The sequence below is a fragment of the Cephus cinctus genome, unplaced genomic scaffold, assembly GCF_000341935.2.
Source record: "Cephus cinctus unplaced genomic scaffold, Ccin1 Ccin1_scaffold0299, whole genome shotgun sequence".
In the NCBI taxonomy this organism is placed as follows: domain Eukaryota; kingdom Metazoa; phylum Arthropoda; class Insecta; order Hymenoptera; family Cephidae; genus Cephus; species Cephus cinctus.
This window is the reverse complement of record NW_014333002.1, coordinates 566774-583432: the sequence shown is the minus strand read 5'-3', so window position 1 is coordinate 583432 and position 16659 is coordinate 566774. Positions and strand designations below refer to the sequence as shown.

Genomic DNA, 16659 nt, shown 5'->3' with positions numbered 1-16659 from the left:
ACGACAAACTCTACGAGTACTTATAAGTACTCTTAGTAAGTACTCTATAGCTGACGACTCCGAAAGACAAAGATTAGAATTTCAGTTTTATATAAAACGTCGAAAATTTTATTATTTTTATGAATAACCACATTTTTGAAGTCCATCCTGATGTTCTCTATTTTCTACAATTTATAAACGCTAGATATTTATATTATTTATTAAATAAAATATGTTTCGACGATAGTGCTGTTTGAATATCCCGCTAGTGTGAGAACCAGCGACTAGTACGACACCTATAATGAGCTTTACAGGTCAGGTTCCCCATTGGTAAATTACTCGGTCTATTCTACTATTTTGAATTTTTTTTTATTAACACCGATTAAAAAGGCATATATATATATGTCTGCTCCATTTTTTTTGCCTTTCCCTTTCATATTTTTTGTTTAGTTAATCCAGTCGCGTGGCTGTAGCTCAATCATTCGGGAATTAGGTGTGTACCGAAAACTATAAATATTTGTTCATTTTCATAAGACTTTCCAGAGGTGAGTATCACGATTACAGCTGTATTTTTTTACTGATGCAAGTATTTGTCTCCACGTGTTTTGAGTTCGTAAAAGTCTTATTTTTATTTATACTGTGCACGTCAGCTGTACTTTAACCAACCCATATGGTATTAGTGTCTTTTAACTCTGCTCATTTTCATTAGACTACTACTGGAAGAATACCGGTGCAGCCAGAACAGTCAAAATGAATTCGTCTATGACGGCAAACGAAATTCGTCAAGCTTATATAGACTTCTTCAAAAGCAAGGGCCACGAATATGTTCATTCAAGCTCTACAATCCCTCACGACGATCCTACACTTTTGTTTGCTAATGCTGGAATGAATCAGGTAATGAATTTTCATTCAACATATGTGATGCAATAATGACAGTAATTTGTTACATTAATATATTCTATTTTTTTAGTTCAAACCAATCTTCCTGGGAACAGTAGATCCTAATAGTGATATGTCTAAATGGGTACGTGTAGTTAACACACAGAAGTGCATTAGAGCTGGTGGCAAACATAATGATTTGGATGATGTTGGAAAGGATGTGTACCATCACACCTTTTTTGAAATGATGGGGAATTGGTCCTTTGGAGATTACTTCAAGGTAACATTATTATTCCCTTTTTTAAATATAGGGCTACAAATTTTGCTTTGTTGTTATATTTATTACAGAAAGAAATATGTACTTGGGCCTGGGAGTTGTTAACAAGTGTTCTTAAATTACCTGCTAATCAATTGTATGTAACTTACTTCGGAGGAGACAAAAAAGCTGGCTTAGAGCCAGATAATGAATGCAAAGATATTTGGCTCTCTCTAGGGTAAACCAATTGTCTGATTTCCAATACTTTTTATCTGTTTACAATAGGTTATTACTTTTCTATAATTTACAGATTACTGCCATCTCACGTTCTACCAGGAAGTATGAAAGATAATTTTTGGGAGATGGGTGAAACTGGACCATGTGGTCCATGCAGCGAATTACACTTTGATCGTATTGGGGGCAGAGAAGCTGCACATCTAGTCAATATGGATGATCCTGATGTTCTTGAGATTTGGAATCTTGTGTTTATACAGTTCAATAGGGAAACAGATGGTGGACTACGTCCTTTGCCCAAAAAACATATTGATTGTGGCCTGGGTTTAGAACGCCTAATTTCCGTCATACAAAACAAACGTGCGAATTACGATACGGATTTATTCATCCCACTCTTTGAAGCAATTCAAAAGGGCACAGGTGCACCTGCGTATCAGGGTAGAGTAGGTGCCGACGATAAGGATGGCATCGATATGGCCTATAGAGTTTTGGCCGATCATGCCAGAACCATCACTATTGCTCTAGCCGATGGTGGAGTTCCAGATAATACAGGAAGAGGGTATGTACCATAACATAAAATATACAAACCGAAGAACCTCATAACAACTATTATTAAATTCGATTCATCATCGCCCAGATATGTTCTGAGAAGAATCTTGAGACGAGCCGTACGCTACGCTACAGAGAAACTCAACGCAAAACCAGGATTCTTTAGTTCATTAGTTAACGTCGTCGTCGAGCTACTAGGTAATGTTCCACTAAACACATAACTAACATCATTCATATAACATGTACTTATTCTTCCACAGGTGACGTATTTCCTGAAGTGAGGAAAGACCCACAGTCCATAATCGACATTATCAATGAGGAAGAAGATCAATTTCTCAAAACTCTATCTCGTGGTCGCAATCTTTTGAATCGAACTATAGCCAAATTAGAAAAAACTAAAATTGTACCGGGAGACGTTGCCTGGCGTCTTTACGACACCTATGGCTTCCCGGTAGATTTGACACAACTTATGACAGAAGAGAAAGGTCTCACCGTAGATATGACTGCCTACGAAGAAGCTAAGAAACAAGCACAAATCCTATCCCAGGGCAAAGCTGGTGGTGTGGATGATCAAATTAATTTAGATGTCCATGCAATTACGGAATTGCAAAGCAAAGGAATCAAACCAACCAACGATCTGCCCAAATACAATTACACTGTAAAATCTAATGATAAAAATGCAGAATATCAATTCACTCCATGCACCAGCACTGTAATTGCATTACGTCGCGCCAAGCAATTCGTAGACGAGGTGTCCTCAGGAGAGGAAGTCGGAGTTCTATTAGATCAGACATGCTTCTACGCGGAACAAGGCGGACAGATTTACGATGAAGGATTCTTGGTCAAAGTTGGTGATGAGGTAAATTTTTGACTATTTTAATTAATTAAAATCAATATAATTGGTATAAACTTCAATCTAACATAAACACTTTACAGGATACAGAAATTCGTGTGAAGAACGTGCAAGTCAGAGGTGGATATGTTCTTCATATAGGAACAGTAGGTCAAGGAAAATTGAAGAACGGAGATAAAGTTCATGCAAATATTGATACGGCACGCAGAAGACTTATAATGAGTAATCATACGGGTACTCATGCCCTGAATTTTGCTCTTCGCAAAGTACTTGGTGGTGAGGCTGATCAGAAGGGTTCATTGGTGGCTCCTGATAGACTGCGGTTTGATTTCACGAATAAAGGTAAGTTTCAAATGTCCTATTTCTAGATACAATAGAAGATCATTAGTATGTATGATCTTTACTCCTTTTTCAAAGGTGCCATGACTCCCCTTCAAGTCAAGCAATCTGAAGAATTTACGAATGACTTAATAAAGCGTAACGAAATGATTTATGCCAAGGAAAGTAATTTGAGTGTAGCCAAAACTATCCAAGGTTTACGTGCCATGTTTGAAGAAACATATCCAGACCCTGTAAGAGTAGTTAGTATTGGTGTTCCTGTGGAAGAGTTGGAAAAGGATCCCTTTAGCCCTGCAGGAACAAAAACTAGTATTGAATTCTGTGGCGGAACGTAAGCATATAATTAACTTTGAATCATTAGTGTAATGACTTATTGTATTATCTAATTACAGCCATCTTCACTACACTGGACACATTGGTGATTTTGTAATAGCCAGTGAAGAAGCCATTGCTAAAGGTATCAGGCGAATAGTTGCTCTTACAGGACCAGAGGCGACAAAGGCTCTTAAGAAAACACAATTATTACAAAATCAGCTCAATCAAATTCGTAATTTGATTGACAATGATAAGAGTGGTGCCAACTCGAAGGATTATGTTAAAAAAATTGTAGAACTCACTGAAGATGTGTCGCACGCTGTCATTCCTTACTGGAAAAAGGTGTGTGCCGTTTTTATTAAATTTATTTTATGCTTATATGATCATCAAGACTATTTTATATTTCTGTGTATCCAGGATGAAATACGTAATTCCCTGAAAGCCCTTAAAAAAGCTTTGGACGATAAGGAACGTGCTGCTAAGGTTGCTGTGGCCAATTTAGTAGTCGAAAAAGTACAGAAAATTATTCAGGCTAATGTTGGAATTCCCATTTTGGTGGAAGTACTGGAAGCCTATAGTAATACCAAAGCATTGGACTCCGCTTTGAAACAAGTTAAGACTATATCGCCTGAAACCAGTGCCTTGTTCTTAAGTGTGGATCAGGATGCTAACAAGATTTTTGCTTTAAGTGCGGTACCAAAGGTAAGAATTTTTTCCATCAGTATTAGACTTGCATAGATAATAGTAAATTATGAAAAATCATTTAATGTGAAAATTCTAATTTTCCAGACTGCTGTAGCTAAAGGATTGAAAGCTAATGAATGGATCCAAGCAATCGCTCCACTAATGAAAGGAAAAGGCGGTGGAAAACCTGAATCTGCTCAGGCATCCGGTTCAAACGTATCATGTTTGGACCAGGCTCTGGAGGTCGCTAAGACTTTTGCCAATTCGAAATTAGGAATATCACCAGAAGGTATAGAGTTACTCATTATGAAATGAACCCTTTGAAGTTTATATATGTATAATTGTATAAATACTGTGTAAAATAGAGTTTATACTTATACTACTTATAATGTATATTTTTTATGTTTCAGCTACATGTCTAAAACCTGCTGTATGCAGTAAACCCAAGACAAATAAGGACCAGTCATGTTCGAAACCATCCTCTGATTTGATTTTGTATACCAAAGTAGGAAATGTGAGAGGTTACCGTGCTGAGATAACAGCTAAATTCAGTGGAAAAATTGTTACTGTAAAAAATGATAACAACAAGAAAGAATATTTACCAATTTTGGAGATTAAGAATGTTGAATTAAGGGATAGCAATGCAATTGCTTTCTACTTGGCAAATGATAAATTGAAGGGCAAAGATGTCTTTACTCAAAGTCAAATAATTCAATGGATAAGTTATGCGGATAATCACATTTTGCCATCTGTATTTGGTTGGGTATTACCTAGTCTTGAACTAGGCACATCTAAAAATACTGGATCCGTCAAGGTAGCTAAGGAAGATTTACTTCAGTCTTTGAAGCATTTAAATAACATATTACTTACAAAAACTTTTTTTGTTGGGGAAAGAATTACATTAGCTGATATTTCCATGTTTACTGCTCTTTTGCCATTATACGAGCACATTTTTGATCCAGAGACCAGAAAGAAATTCGAAAATGTCAATAGATGGTTTTATACAATTTTAAATCAGCCAGAGGTAAAAGCTATAGTGAAAGATTTCAAAGTATGTGAAAAAAAAACAAAGAAGGCTGCATAAACTTAAAGAGGATCTGGAATTACATGAATTTATTACTTAACTGTATAACTATTGAATTTTATAAAGAAACTTGGTGCTCATCGCCGGAAGTCTCTTTCAGTTTATTATCATATATTATTCGAATTTCTTTTAATAAGGTCGACAAGTTGCTTCCATTTTTCGCAGATATTGGAATAATGGGAATATTTGTCTTTTCCTTCAGCAACGTCAAGTTCTCCTACAACAAGGATAATAAAGTCTGTCTTGTTTAGGGTTTCTTTAAATTGTTAGACAGTTATTGTAACCTGAAATTCTGTCCTTACCTCAGCTTCCGGCAGATCCATTTTATTCGCAATAACAATCATAGGTCTCTCATTCATTTTTGGATTAAATTGATTAATCTCATATTTCAAAATTTCTAAATCGTTCCACGGTTTATCCTGACTTGCGTCTAGAATAAATAGCAAAGCTGCGCACCGTTCAGCATGCTTTAAAAACATTATGCCAAGACCTTTATTCTTATGGGAGTCTTCTATAAGTCCTGGTAAATCAGCAACTGCTACTTGTTCATAATCATCATACTGCACCATACCGATATGAGGTTTCAAAGTTGTGAAGGGATAAGGAGCAACCTTAGGTCTAGCTCTAGATATTGCCCTAAGCAAAGTACTCTTTCCAGCATTTGGTAGACCGATCTAATGAGAAGCACATAAATAATATATTCTTAGATGAAAACATTAACATGATACCAAAGGCTCCTTACCAGTCCTACATGAGCCATGCTTCGCAGTTCTAATAGATATTGACAGTCTTCACCATGGGCACCATATTCAGAAATCTGAGGTGCCTGTTGAGTTTCCGATGCGAAGAATGCATTTCCGTGGCCACCTGCACCACCACGAGCAGCAATAAACATCATTCCTGGTGTATCTAAGTCTGCTAATACGGTACCATCAACAGAACGTACTATGGTACCAAGTGGTACTTTAATAATGTTATGATTTGCATTCTTTCCACAGCAATCTTTGGAATAGCCCTTTTCTCCAGGAGGAGCTTCATTAACAGTTTTCACGTTCACGAAATCTCTTACGTCTAAAGATACTTCAAAAATCACATGACCACCGTGGCCACCATCCCCACCATCTGGACCAGCACGATCATTCACCCATAGCCGAAGAAAAGAAATGGCACCATCACCTCCTTTTCCTCCAACAGTTCTCACCTGAATCAAATTAAAATGATGGCTGGTTTTTTTTGGCGATTTTATAAAACTGAACTTGTTATCACTTGCCTGTTTCACATCCCTAAAGAACTGTGCAGTATTCTTATCAGACTTTGGTTTAATATTTCTTAGAGGTGTAGGAGTTTCTCGCTGTTTATGAAAACATTGTGCATTGTGAAACGTTCTGTCATTGTTATTACGTGCAGGCCGAGATACAGGTACTGGTATCATAGTGTTGTGGAAAAGCATTTCTTCTTTTCGAATAACATTCCTTATTACTGACCACGTACCCAATTGTCTTAAATAGTACATCTGGAATTCAATAACATAACACTGCCTATGAACTTTATTTATTTATAAAACTCTCTGGTGAATTCACAATATTGAGTTAGCTATCGAGTAACACAAACATGTAAATTATCCTCTAAAAGTTTTAAAATTATATTATGATGTATGTCTATTACTCTTTTTCTGTACAATGGTAAAATCTCCGACTTATAGCTTATCGTGTACGTTCTCGTTACTCTTTTATCAGAAAATTCATAAGATCTTAAGAATTCAACATCATTTATTATGCAACCTGCTCCATTATATAACGTCATATAAAACTTATTAGAATTAAAATCTGATCCAATAGAAAAAGTTATGTCGAATTTAAAAGTAATGGGGTATATGGAAGAGCGATTGTTATCTCTCTTTTTCTCTTGCATATTATTCTTTTTATTAGCTATAGCAAGAATATCATTCCAATTACAATCTTTTTCAATATCTACTATATCTATTTTCATTATGGGTGCAATGTTTCTACTGTTTGGAGCATCAGTCTTTACAAAATAATGAGTCAATGAACTTTGTGTATTAAATTTTTTATCTAAGCTCCGATATCCAGTACTTATATAGTTTTTAAATAACATTGTATCAAATGGCTCTACACTGGTAAGTATAAAATTGCCATGTGCTGACATTTCAGTAATTTGCCAAGAATCATCCCAACGTCGTTGTGGAGAATCTGCCGGAGTACCACCTTGGCCATTACATAGAGTAACTAAAACCTGCCCATTTTGATTCAAGAATCTCTCACTAGAAATGAAGAATCGTTTGAGTAATTCACGATTTTTATCAATCCGCATTTTACCTCCAACATGAGGAAAGTTAAATATGATCTTATCAAAATATTCATTTTTCAATATGGGGTGTTCGTTTAGTTTGGTTGCATCAACACCTAACAATACTCGAATACCTAAAAGAAAAAACATAGAATTCCTTGTAAGGAAGACCAGGCCGTTACAAAATAATTTAATAATACTGACCAACATTCTTCATAAGGTACTCTATGTTTTTCTTTCCAATTTCTGATGTTACAATAGGCTCATAACATGTAGCTGTAAGAGTCACGTTCAAATTATATTCAACCAACATCACAGCAAAGGAAAAATTGCCTTCACCCACAAGAAGTAGATTATCATGATTTTTAAAAACTGATAATCTCATTTTTGACTATTGATGTATTTGTTAACCGGCTGTCAGTAGCCTAAAGCAAAGCACAAAAAAGAAAATAAAAAATTTATGCTTTAAATTATGTTTTCCATCTGTATAGATTTATGAAACTATAATAAAATATGTGCATATCCCAGTACTGTTACATTTTATATGAGATTATTTGATCTGTAAATGATTATAAAAGCATTAGAACTATCCCATGGCAATAAAAAAGTTATACAATATTACGAAGAGAATGAAAAAATTCCTATACTTATTTGAAAGTGAAAATATCACAATTGCTATTACAATGCATTATATAAGCTATCTTGCCTGTTTACCCTTAGAAGTTATACAAATTCTTTTGTCTCGACAATAAAGAGCAAATCCTATGATAAGTGTACCACTCATATAGATTTCTTTTATTAACAGTTTTGATACAGCGCGCATCATGTAGATTAGCACTTAGTTGTGTACCTATGAATAGATGTACAGTCCTATCGAATTTTCTTTGAATAAACAAATAAATAGAAATAAACCAAAGTAAGATTACCTAATAACTCAAATACATTATATACTTTTAAATCACACAATTGAGATGATGAAGAGATTCATTAACAACAAAGTTATAGGTTATGTTATGTTTTGTCATGTTATATTCATATAACAATAACTTGTGAATTGTAAGAAATAATGAATTCAGAAAGTACATACCTCTAGATGAGGAAATAAAGATAACGATGCACAGAAAAATATAGAACAATCGCAAAATCGGTTCAAGGAATGTCCATCGAATACATTTTCTTTACATTATTTTCTACACTTCTTCGTGTTTCTAGACCAAATTGGACTTAACCATGCTATTGTCACGGATTGTGTATAAGTAAGGTATATCCATGATACAAACAGATGAGGTATAGCCACTAGCCATCGTATTTTGGTTCAGATTGCGCAGGGTCCAATGACGTCACATTTTAGCGTCATCATTTTAACTTTTAAGGGACTCTTTCACGTTTTGGTGCGTAAGAGGATGGCCCCTGAAAGTACAATTGATATCGCGGCATGACTACATCACGTGCGAAAATCAGCCAATCAGAGTAGACAAGGTCCGGTAGCGTCACTGTCCAAATGCCCAGAACAGCCAATCGCTATACCTCGTCTATTTGTATCATGGGTATATCACGAATCACAAAAATAGGACTGAATGCCATTCGAATGCATAGCATTATCGATTCAGCATAAGAAAACTACCGTTTTGCTGTCCAAGAATCAATGGAGAATTCTCACACAATAACCTAGACTGAATGTAATTACCTGAAAAGAAGTGTATTCCATTGTCTGAGGACACAAAGAAAGACATTCGTGAAAGCACTGTTCATTTAATTAATTCTACAGGGGAAACGACTCATTATCAATAAGAAAGACACTGAAAATTTACCCTCCACGTTTGTACATGAACATACCAATGTTTCGTCTAGAGACTTTCGTAAATCCTTCTATCTATTAATTCGAATCACTAGAAACACTGGGGTAAAATTTCGGAGATAAATTTTCAAAGACCGCGATGTCACACGATAAGTAAATAGCATTAGACACGGGCCGGTAAATGACCCCAACATGAAAATCGAAATTTCCTACTAGAAGGTATTTCACAGACCAATATCATGAGCTTTTACATAAATTAAAATACAGCAGTCTCACATTAAAAGTCAGACAAGACCAAGAATGAAGGTGTAGCGGACATAGTTTTTATTACCGTTATCATTTTCTAGCAATCAGTTTACGACTGTCCGAGAAGTTGCTACGTCATGAGATTGATCATCATGATAAAACGATGACGTAAACGAACAAAGGTCATGCCTGCTCCCTGGTCAATTATCTATTTTTAGGAAAACAGAAATAGCCTCTGGTACCAATATTCCTAATTGAAGTTGCACCCAGTATAGTAGGGCACAAATTATTTTTGCCAAGTCTGTTGGAATCTTTCGATATGGTTCAATTCGCCGATAGCATGTGACAAGCATTAGAGGCTTCATCGATTAGAATTACACCATGGGTTACGTACTTATAGAGCTTCCACTTGTCACAATTCAATACATTTGAAGCATACGTATACAATACACCCATAATGGTTCTTAGAACCATACAAGTTTGAGGTATTATCGCGATGCTACATCAAAATATAATCTGGATCGAAACACCAGACATAACAAACGGACACATTGACCTGCGTACGATGCATTATACTAGACAGACTGAAACGCTTTATTAAGAGTTTCACTGTACTAATTGCTTTTAACATCTATCCAATAAAAGATGCAACACAGCAATTCCATGATACGAGACAATAATGAAAATAAACAGGAGCTTTCCCAGACGTCCTGGAGGACGCATATAAGAGGAAAAAGAAAACACATAGTTATTTGTAAGTAATCCAAAGGGAATAAACAATTCAATTTATTTTTGCACGATCAATGAATTGATTTTATACAGAAACCAGAGGGAGTCTACCTGGGAGCTATATGCCCAATGACAACTCTTGCACTTCGTCAATGGATTTTAAATTTAAATTAATTTTCCTAGTAGCCAGTCCGTATAAGACCTTATGCCAAGTGGTTATTCCTGTTTCGTCTAGGACACTCAGGTCCATTCCAGATAGAATTGAACTACAGCCAGCGTTTCTCGCGTGTAGGACATATATGTTGTATGACATATATGTATAATGTATATAGAGAGAGAAACAGTATAGCTGCTGTGTGACGCAGGACATTGGCTACGGAAAGACGCGTAACAACGTACATATATCACCAGATGAATGAATGAAACTATTTTAGAGCAGGATTTGGGGGGCTGTATAAATACTCACAGGCAAATATATTCACGGAGTGCTTTTGCTTCCAACCTCTTGAGACCATTCTGAATTTTCGCTCTACACATATATGTATATAATCGGTCCACGAGTCTGATATTTTTTTTTTTGACAGATCGAAAACAATGAAGATTCTAGCAAGGTACACGTGTGTCTGAATGAAATGTTTATTACAAAGTATACATATGCACGGTTCTGCATTAAATATATATTTGATCTATTTTGAGGATTCAAGAATTTGAACGAAGCATTTTGAATCAAACTATACTTCTATTTTGAATTTTAAATGCTTTATATTAACAATTATGATTAATCTATTACTTTATTCGATAAGCCAACAAGGAAATTCGCTTATCTGCATACAGAATCGCAGCGGTTGCTGCGTACAAGATATAAAACAGAAATCAGTTGTTTTTGTACTGTGAAAATACTTAAATTACTTGTGAATGATATCATGCTATAAATAATTCCGTGTCAGTTATCCGAGATTATTAACAAACTACGTATAACGACAGTATCTCTGAAAAACGACCAGCCCCTTTGTAATTCTAATCTTACTGTAATTCGAGGAGTTTTTCAAACGATTTATCGTGTTTACAAGGAAACGTCTCTCTTTATAATTGTAATTACAGCATAGACAAATATCCATCCACACTAAGGCAGATATAAGATTTGTTGTATTAAAAAAGGTAATTTATCGTGTCTCCATTCTACGTAGGCTACATGTTGTTGAACTATAAATATAAATTTTTAGCATGTATTAAGGTGTCTCGCAGAAATGCGAATCTTAATCAGGTCCTATAAGAGTTCTGAAAATATTACGTTAGATTGGTAATGTGCGATATGTCGAATAAGATTTATCAGTTAATATATATATATATATATATATACTTTCTAGTACAAACTTATTAACAAAAATTGATACTATCATAAAAATCATATGAATGGGCTACTATCCATTGACGCGCTTAATAAAGTTATCAATATATTTATATGTATATTTTGACAGACAATCTCTACCTATTTCTACACTAAAGCATTCTAAGTATAGGTCAAACTATAAACCTACACAGGGTCTTTGCATATCGACCTTTTGCCACTTTCACCTTCGAAACAGTCAAGTCCTTCTGAAATTAACTTAGTACACGGTGTTATCTCACCATTATTTATCACACCTATGATAATTATCATTAAGGCAGAAATTCATAATTTCCGGTGAAAATCATTTATAATATTTTTCATATAGCAAGTATACATACCTATATATACTGTGTGTACCCAAAAAACACAAAGTGATAGTTAGCGAAAGATAGATAGTGAAAGATAGATAGTGTACAATAGTGTGTAGTGATAGTTAGCGAAAGATAGATACTGAAGAATGTGATACCACCATAGAAATCGAATTGACGGATTAACTTAAGTCCATGCAATACTTATGAACGAACCTACATAAATAAAAAAGCAAACCGCCCAGACTTCGCACGTAAGCAATTTTGAATTTACCGCCAAAAGTTTATTTCATCATAGATTAAAATTTCATACACTGAAAACTTCCTCGAGAAACGCTATATAAAATAGTGAGAGCCGCGTCCAGCACTTCTGTAAATCAAGCCCGAACGTACAGATAGACAGACGGCTACCGAGGATTTTATTTTATACTACGTAGTATGTACATGCATATATATGTATAGGTATAAGGAAGACTTGTTTTGAAGAATTGTCGAAAACGCAATTTTCGATCCAGCACAACAACTTTTGTTATTCAACTTATGTGATAAAATACTAACTGTAAACATTATCAGATAAATGTATTCGATAAGATTTAAACGGATTAAAAGGTAAAACATCAGTGTATTTCCTGAAGGCGCTTCCAGGAAATTCTTCAAAGCTATGTATATATAATATATATAGCTGTAGGTATCGACAGATTATATAAAGCCGAATCGAACAATGTATCTACGAGTTCGTTGCATTCTAGTATATGAACGTACAAATACCTTTGTAATCAATTGGCCAATTAATACATCCTGCCACAAAAAAACATTCTGTACAGCCATGGATACAAACAGACGAGGTATAGCAACTGCGATCGTATTGTGTTCAAGATCGCGCGGGGACCAATGAGATCACGTTCAAAGCGACATGAGTTTGAGTTTGAAGGGACTTATTAACGTTTCGGTTCCTAAGGATATGGCCTCTTAAAGTGGAACTGTAGGTGCGGCGTGACGACACAACATACGTAAAGTCAGCCAATCAGAACAGAGAGCGTTCAGTGACGTCACTGTCCAAATTGTGCAAAATCGACAGTGGCTTTATCTCGTCTGTTTGCATCGTGTGTACAGTCACGTTATGGCGGACACACAATACGTAACTATATGCGATGCTTTCAAATATTTTTCCCAGCCCAGGTGTACAAATTTTGATATATAAGATAGATCATTATGAGGTCCTGCTTTGGAGGCGTACCTCACGTACAAATGAGACTATCCCACACTTGATATACATATATAGGTCGTCCAGTATCCGCATTCTTAGTATCCATAGATCTTAGATTGATCTTCCCTGCATCAAGTACAATATCATTGCAATGCGAGATCTATTTTTGATCTGCGGTTGAGCAGTCGCAAAATTTATACCTGTACATATCAAATGCCGTACATGAGATACACATCATATTGATCTATCGCGCACATTGGAATATGTATTCGAGCAGTTATAAAAATTATTCTTTTCCTTAGTAATTAACCTGAGGCCATCGTAAAAGATGTAATTGGATCGCCCCAACCCTGTGCCGTTAAGCATACCTGAACATATAGTATCATAGTCCGTGTGCCATAACTCCAAACAATTTGGCAATTTTATAAAATATTTCAACGTCCGTCTATACCCTATACATATGTACTTACAATTAGTCGTAGTTTAAAATGTAAAAATGAAATATTAAATTGAACCTGACGAGCTTTTGTCGATCTTCGAAACGAGCTAAGGAATTGCAAATGAGTCTAATTATTCGGCAGATAAAATTAACGACAATGATTATAGTTCCGACAGGATACGAATTTCTACGGATTCATATATTAATACGTAAACTTTGACCCTGACGAAGTCTCCATGTTTCATTTGCCATTACGATTTTTATCAAGAGACAAAGTATATTCATCCACGTGCGTTATATATCGTTTCTCGTATCTTCGTTATAACGTTATTTATATATATGTATATACACACATATATACGTACATTCACGTCCTATAATCGAAGAAATAAACGTTCGACAATTAGCGTAATACAAACGAGACTTGCGTTTAACGTTTATGTGCAAGTCGATTAAGTATGACGCCCCGATGATTACACCAGTCGGAAATCTGCATGAGAAATTTCAAAGTTTTCATAGTCCTTAGTAGTCAGATGCCTTGAAGTCAGACGCGTTTCCAGTTACACCAAATACCAATCGGACTAAATTTACTATCATTGCGCTTGCACGCGAGTGCATATGTATATATACATAAATTCCATAGAATGCATGGATATATGCAATTACGTAAGGATCACGATAATGCAGTAGGCATTGCGTGTTGCGTTTCATGTGGTATCGTTCGGTGGTCTCGATTATTTGGTAATTATAATGCTGATTGTTTGATCCGATCGCGGGGAACTTTTATATAGGCTTGAAGACACGTAATAGGCCCCTTCAAAGCACACATTCAATGTCAATGAAAGTACAGTAGAGTCACGCTACGTAAAGTGCATCGAAACTTCTAGTGCTGAATATTATTTCGAACTGGCTCTCGACACGTGTCCCCAGTCAAGTAATAGACCGGTGGGGAAGTTTGCAGAGAGCGAAGGAAGATAGAGAGGGGGGAAAAAAGTTTTCCATTGTCTGATCGATTGGTTTTGAATATTCTACGCTGGTTGTGCGAACCACCACGTGCTTTGAAAGAACCCAACCCAACCCACAGGATAGGATCCGCCCTGCACCATCCGTTTACATTGGTTGATATATCTATGTATAGATTTAAGTAGGTAAAAGTCGTCTTGTAAATTCCACAATTAATGAAAATTGAGTGGACGTTGTTTTATAAATATTTTATACGCTTTCTAAACGTATTTGAGGTCGAGTATATTTATTACACGAATTCAGCTTTTATAAACGGCACTACGAATACGTGAAGCAACTGAAACTACGTGAATCAAAGAGTAAACAGAATGTAAGATGAATGTCCTATTGATATTCTAAGTAAACCGTCTCACTCTAAAAGTGTAAATTCATAGGGATAAAAAGGGAGAGGAATAGTGTCCCTGTTTCTGAGAAGGGCAACGCTGTCTCGCCATTGGCTGTTCATCGAGTGGTGGGGAAAGCCAACTGTGGTGTAAGATACTGGGACACTGTTAGCTGGGTCTTTTATCTTTCAATTAGAGGTTAGAGGTTAGAAAGAAATGTGCTTGATACGTTATTCGTCTGGGGATGTCAGGGAAAAATATTGTCATGGAACTCGTGACTTGGTACTTACTCATTAGGAATTTTAATGAACCTGGTCCCTCGACATTTTCATTTCCTACTTCGACGGTTGCCCATCTAGATAATTGAATTTCCGTTGCAAACCACTTCTGCTGGGACCTAACCGGTATTTGTTATGTCGTATTTCCTACGGGATTAACGACGCTTCGAGGTGTCTGTACTGAAATATTTAGTGTCGCGTTGTAAAGGCTTGAAAATACTTTCAGGTCGATCATATCTAAGCGAATGTTTTACAGCACAGAGTGGTAATTAGATTGATGAAATTTTCAAGCGCATCTACTTCGGTATGAATTTTGTATATTTTTAGGTAAGGGTGATGATTTTCATTTGTGCGACGAACTCATTTCTAGTTGATCGACGGTAACCTGATCTTTCACTGGTTAATGTAGAAGGACGAAAGGCTTAATAACACGACCGGTGCAACAAGTTGCCGTTTAGCAGAATCGGGTGTAAGTCATGATAGTGGATTGCACTGAGTCGGTCACCGGATATCCGGAACTTTGGCTTTTTCCTACCACGATAACCTTGATAGATGAAGCACTACTTCCTGGCAGAGCTTGTAACAGAAGCCAGCAAGTGTCTGCAGGTACTGTGAATTAATTTAGTTGAATAATAGTTGAAAAATTTAATATCCTAAGAAATATGAAATTATTAATTGTTTTAAAATTAAAATTCGAGGTGGTTAACGGTTTTTATACATTTACAACGTATTAATTAGTTTTTATGAATATTTTTTTGATTATTTAGCTCAATATTCAAGAAATATTGAATTCGAGTGTTCCACTGTCACAACCAGATAGCCGACCGCGTAAAATGCGATGCAGCTTTTGCCCACAGAATGCAGACCGGACAGCGAACCTCTTCTATAAAGTTTACTCACACGAAATTGGCTACGAGGATCGGGTAAAGCTGTAGCAAGTCTCTTCCGAGCAGAATTAAGATAAAGTTTTTATCGTTCCTCTTTTCACGTAAATTATTAAAATCATATTTTTCTAAATATAGCATATGTAAAAAAATGAAATGGTAAAATATCTTTCCTTTTTGCCTTTCGAAATTTCGTTATTTTTTACTTTTTTAAATAATTAAAATTTTAAGGGTCATCTGGTTACCCTAATTTTTTTTATTGAAGTCTGGTCCTTAAGCTTTCAGAAAATCAAGGATTGTTTTCCGCCCGTTCAGCGACGACAAAAATTAATAATAACTGGACCTATTGCAAATTTCTTTTTTCGAGCGTATCGAAAGTTTTTAAGCAGTGCTATATTTGTAATGCAGGTCTGAGTGCTTTAAGAACTGCACGAACATCTAGTCTATACTCTACGATTTCCAAATATATCGAATTTTTTCAAATTTGATAATCAGAGCGAAAATAGGGCAAAAGAAACAAATGGGGTCCATCGGACCCCAGAGTACACTCCGCGC

The 16659-nt window shown here is 35.7% G+C and overlaps 2 protein-coding genes across 12 annotated transcripts; one reads left to right on the top strand and one right to left on the bottom strand.

Moving 5' to 3' along the window:
• Window positions 1–276: 276 nt before the first annotated feature.
• LOC107266099 (alanine--tRNA ligase, cytoplasmic) lies at window positions 277–5435 on the top strand. Of its 4 annotated transcripts, none has more exons than XM_015736248.2 (13): window positions 277–524; window positions 689–873; window positions 950–1138; window positions 1207–1352; window positions 1425–1907; window positions 1986–2095; window positions 2158–2756; window positions 2834–3092; window positions 3168–3420; window positions 3482–3746; window positions 3822–4106; window positions 4194–4377; window positions 4499–5435. In XM_015736248.2, the coding sequence occupies exons 2-13, from the start codon at window positions 730–732 to the stop codon at window positions 5170–5172; spliced, it is 3591 nt and encodes a 1196-aa protein (XP_015591734.1). In that variant the 5' UTR covers window positions 277–524; window positions 689–729; the 3' UTR covers window positions 5173–5435. The 4 variants fall into 4 exon arrangements, with proteins under 4 accessions (XP_015591734.1, XP_024939178.1, XP_015591737.1 ...); XM_025083410.1 differs by having other exon boundaries at window positions 277–561; XM_015736251.2 differs by having other exon boundaries at window positions 277–588.
• On the bottom strand, window positions 5175–8913 carry LOC107266105 (mitochondrial ribosome-associated GTPase 2). Of its 8 annotated transcripts, XM_025083417.1 has the most exons (8): window positions 8567–8819; window positions 7684–7904; window positions 7509–7613; window positions 7337–7453; window positions 6443–6685; window positions 5915–6373; window positions 5475–5846; window positions 5175–5389 (listed from the first exon to the last, which is right to left on the bottom strand). In XM_025083417.1, the coding sequence occupies exons 5-8, from the start codon at window positions 6683–6685 to the stop codon at window positions 5231–5233; spliced, it is 1233 nt and encodes a 410-aa protein (XP_024939185.1). In that variant the 5' UTR covers window positions 7337–7453; window positions 7509–7613; window positions 7684–7904; window positions 8567–8819; the 3' UTR covers window positions 5175–5230. The 8 variants fall into 8 exon arrangements, with proteins under 8 accessions (XP_024939185.1, XP_015591742.1, XP_015591744.1 ...); XM_015736256.2 differs by lacking the exon at window positions 7337–7453 and having other exon boundaries at window positions 8567–8821; XM_015736258.2 differs by lacking the exon at window positions 7337–7453 and having other exon boundaries at window positions 7684–7755; window positions 8567–8821.
• Window positions 8914–16659: the final 7746 nt, after the last annotated feature.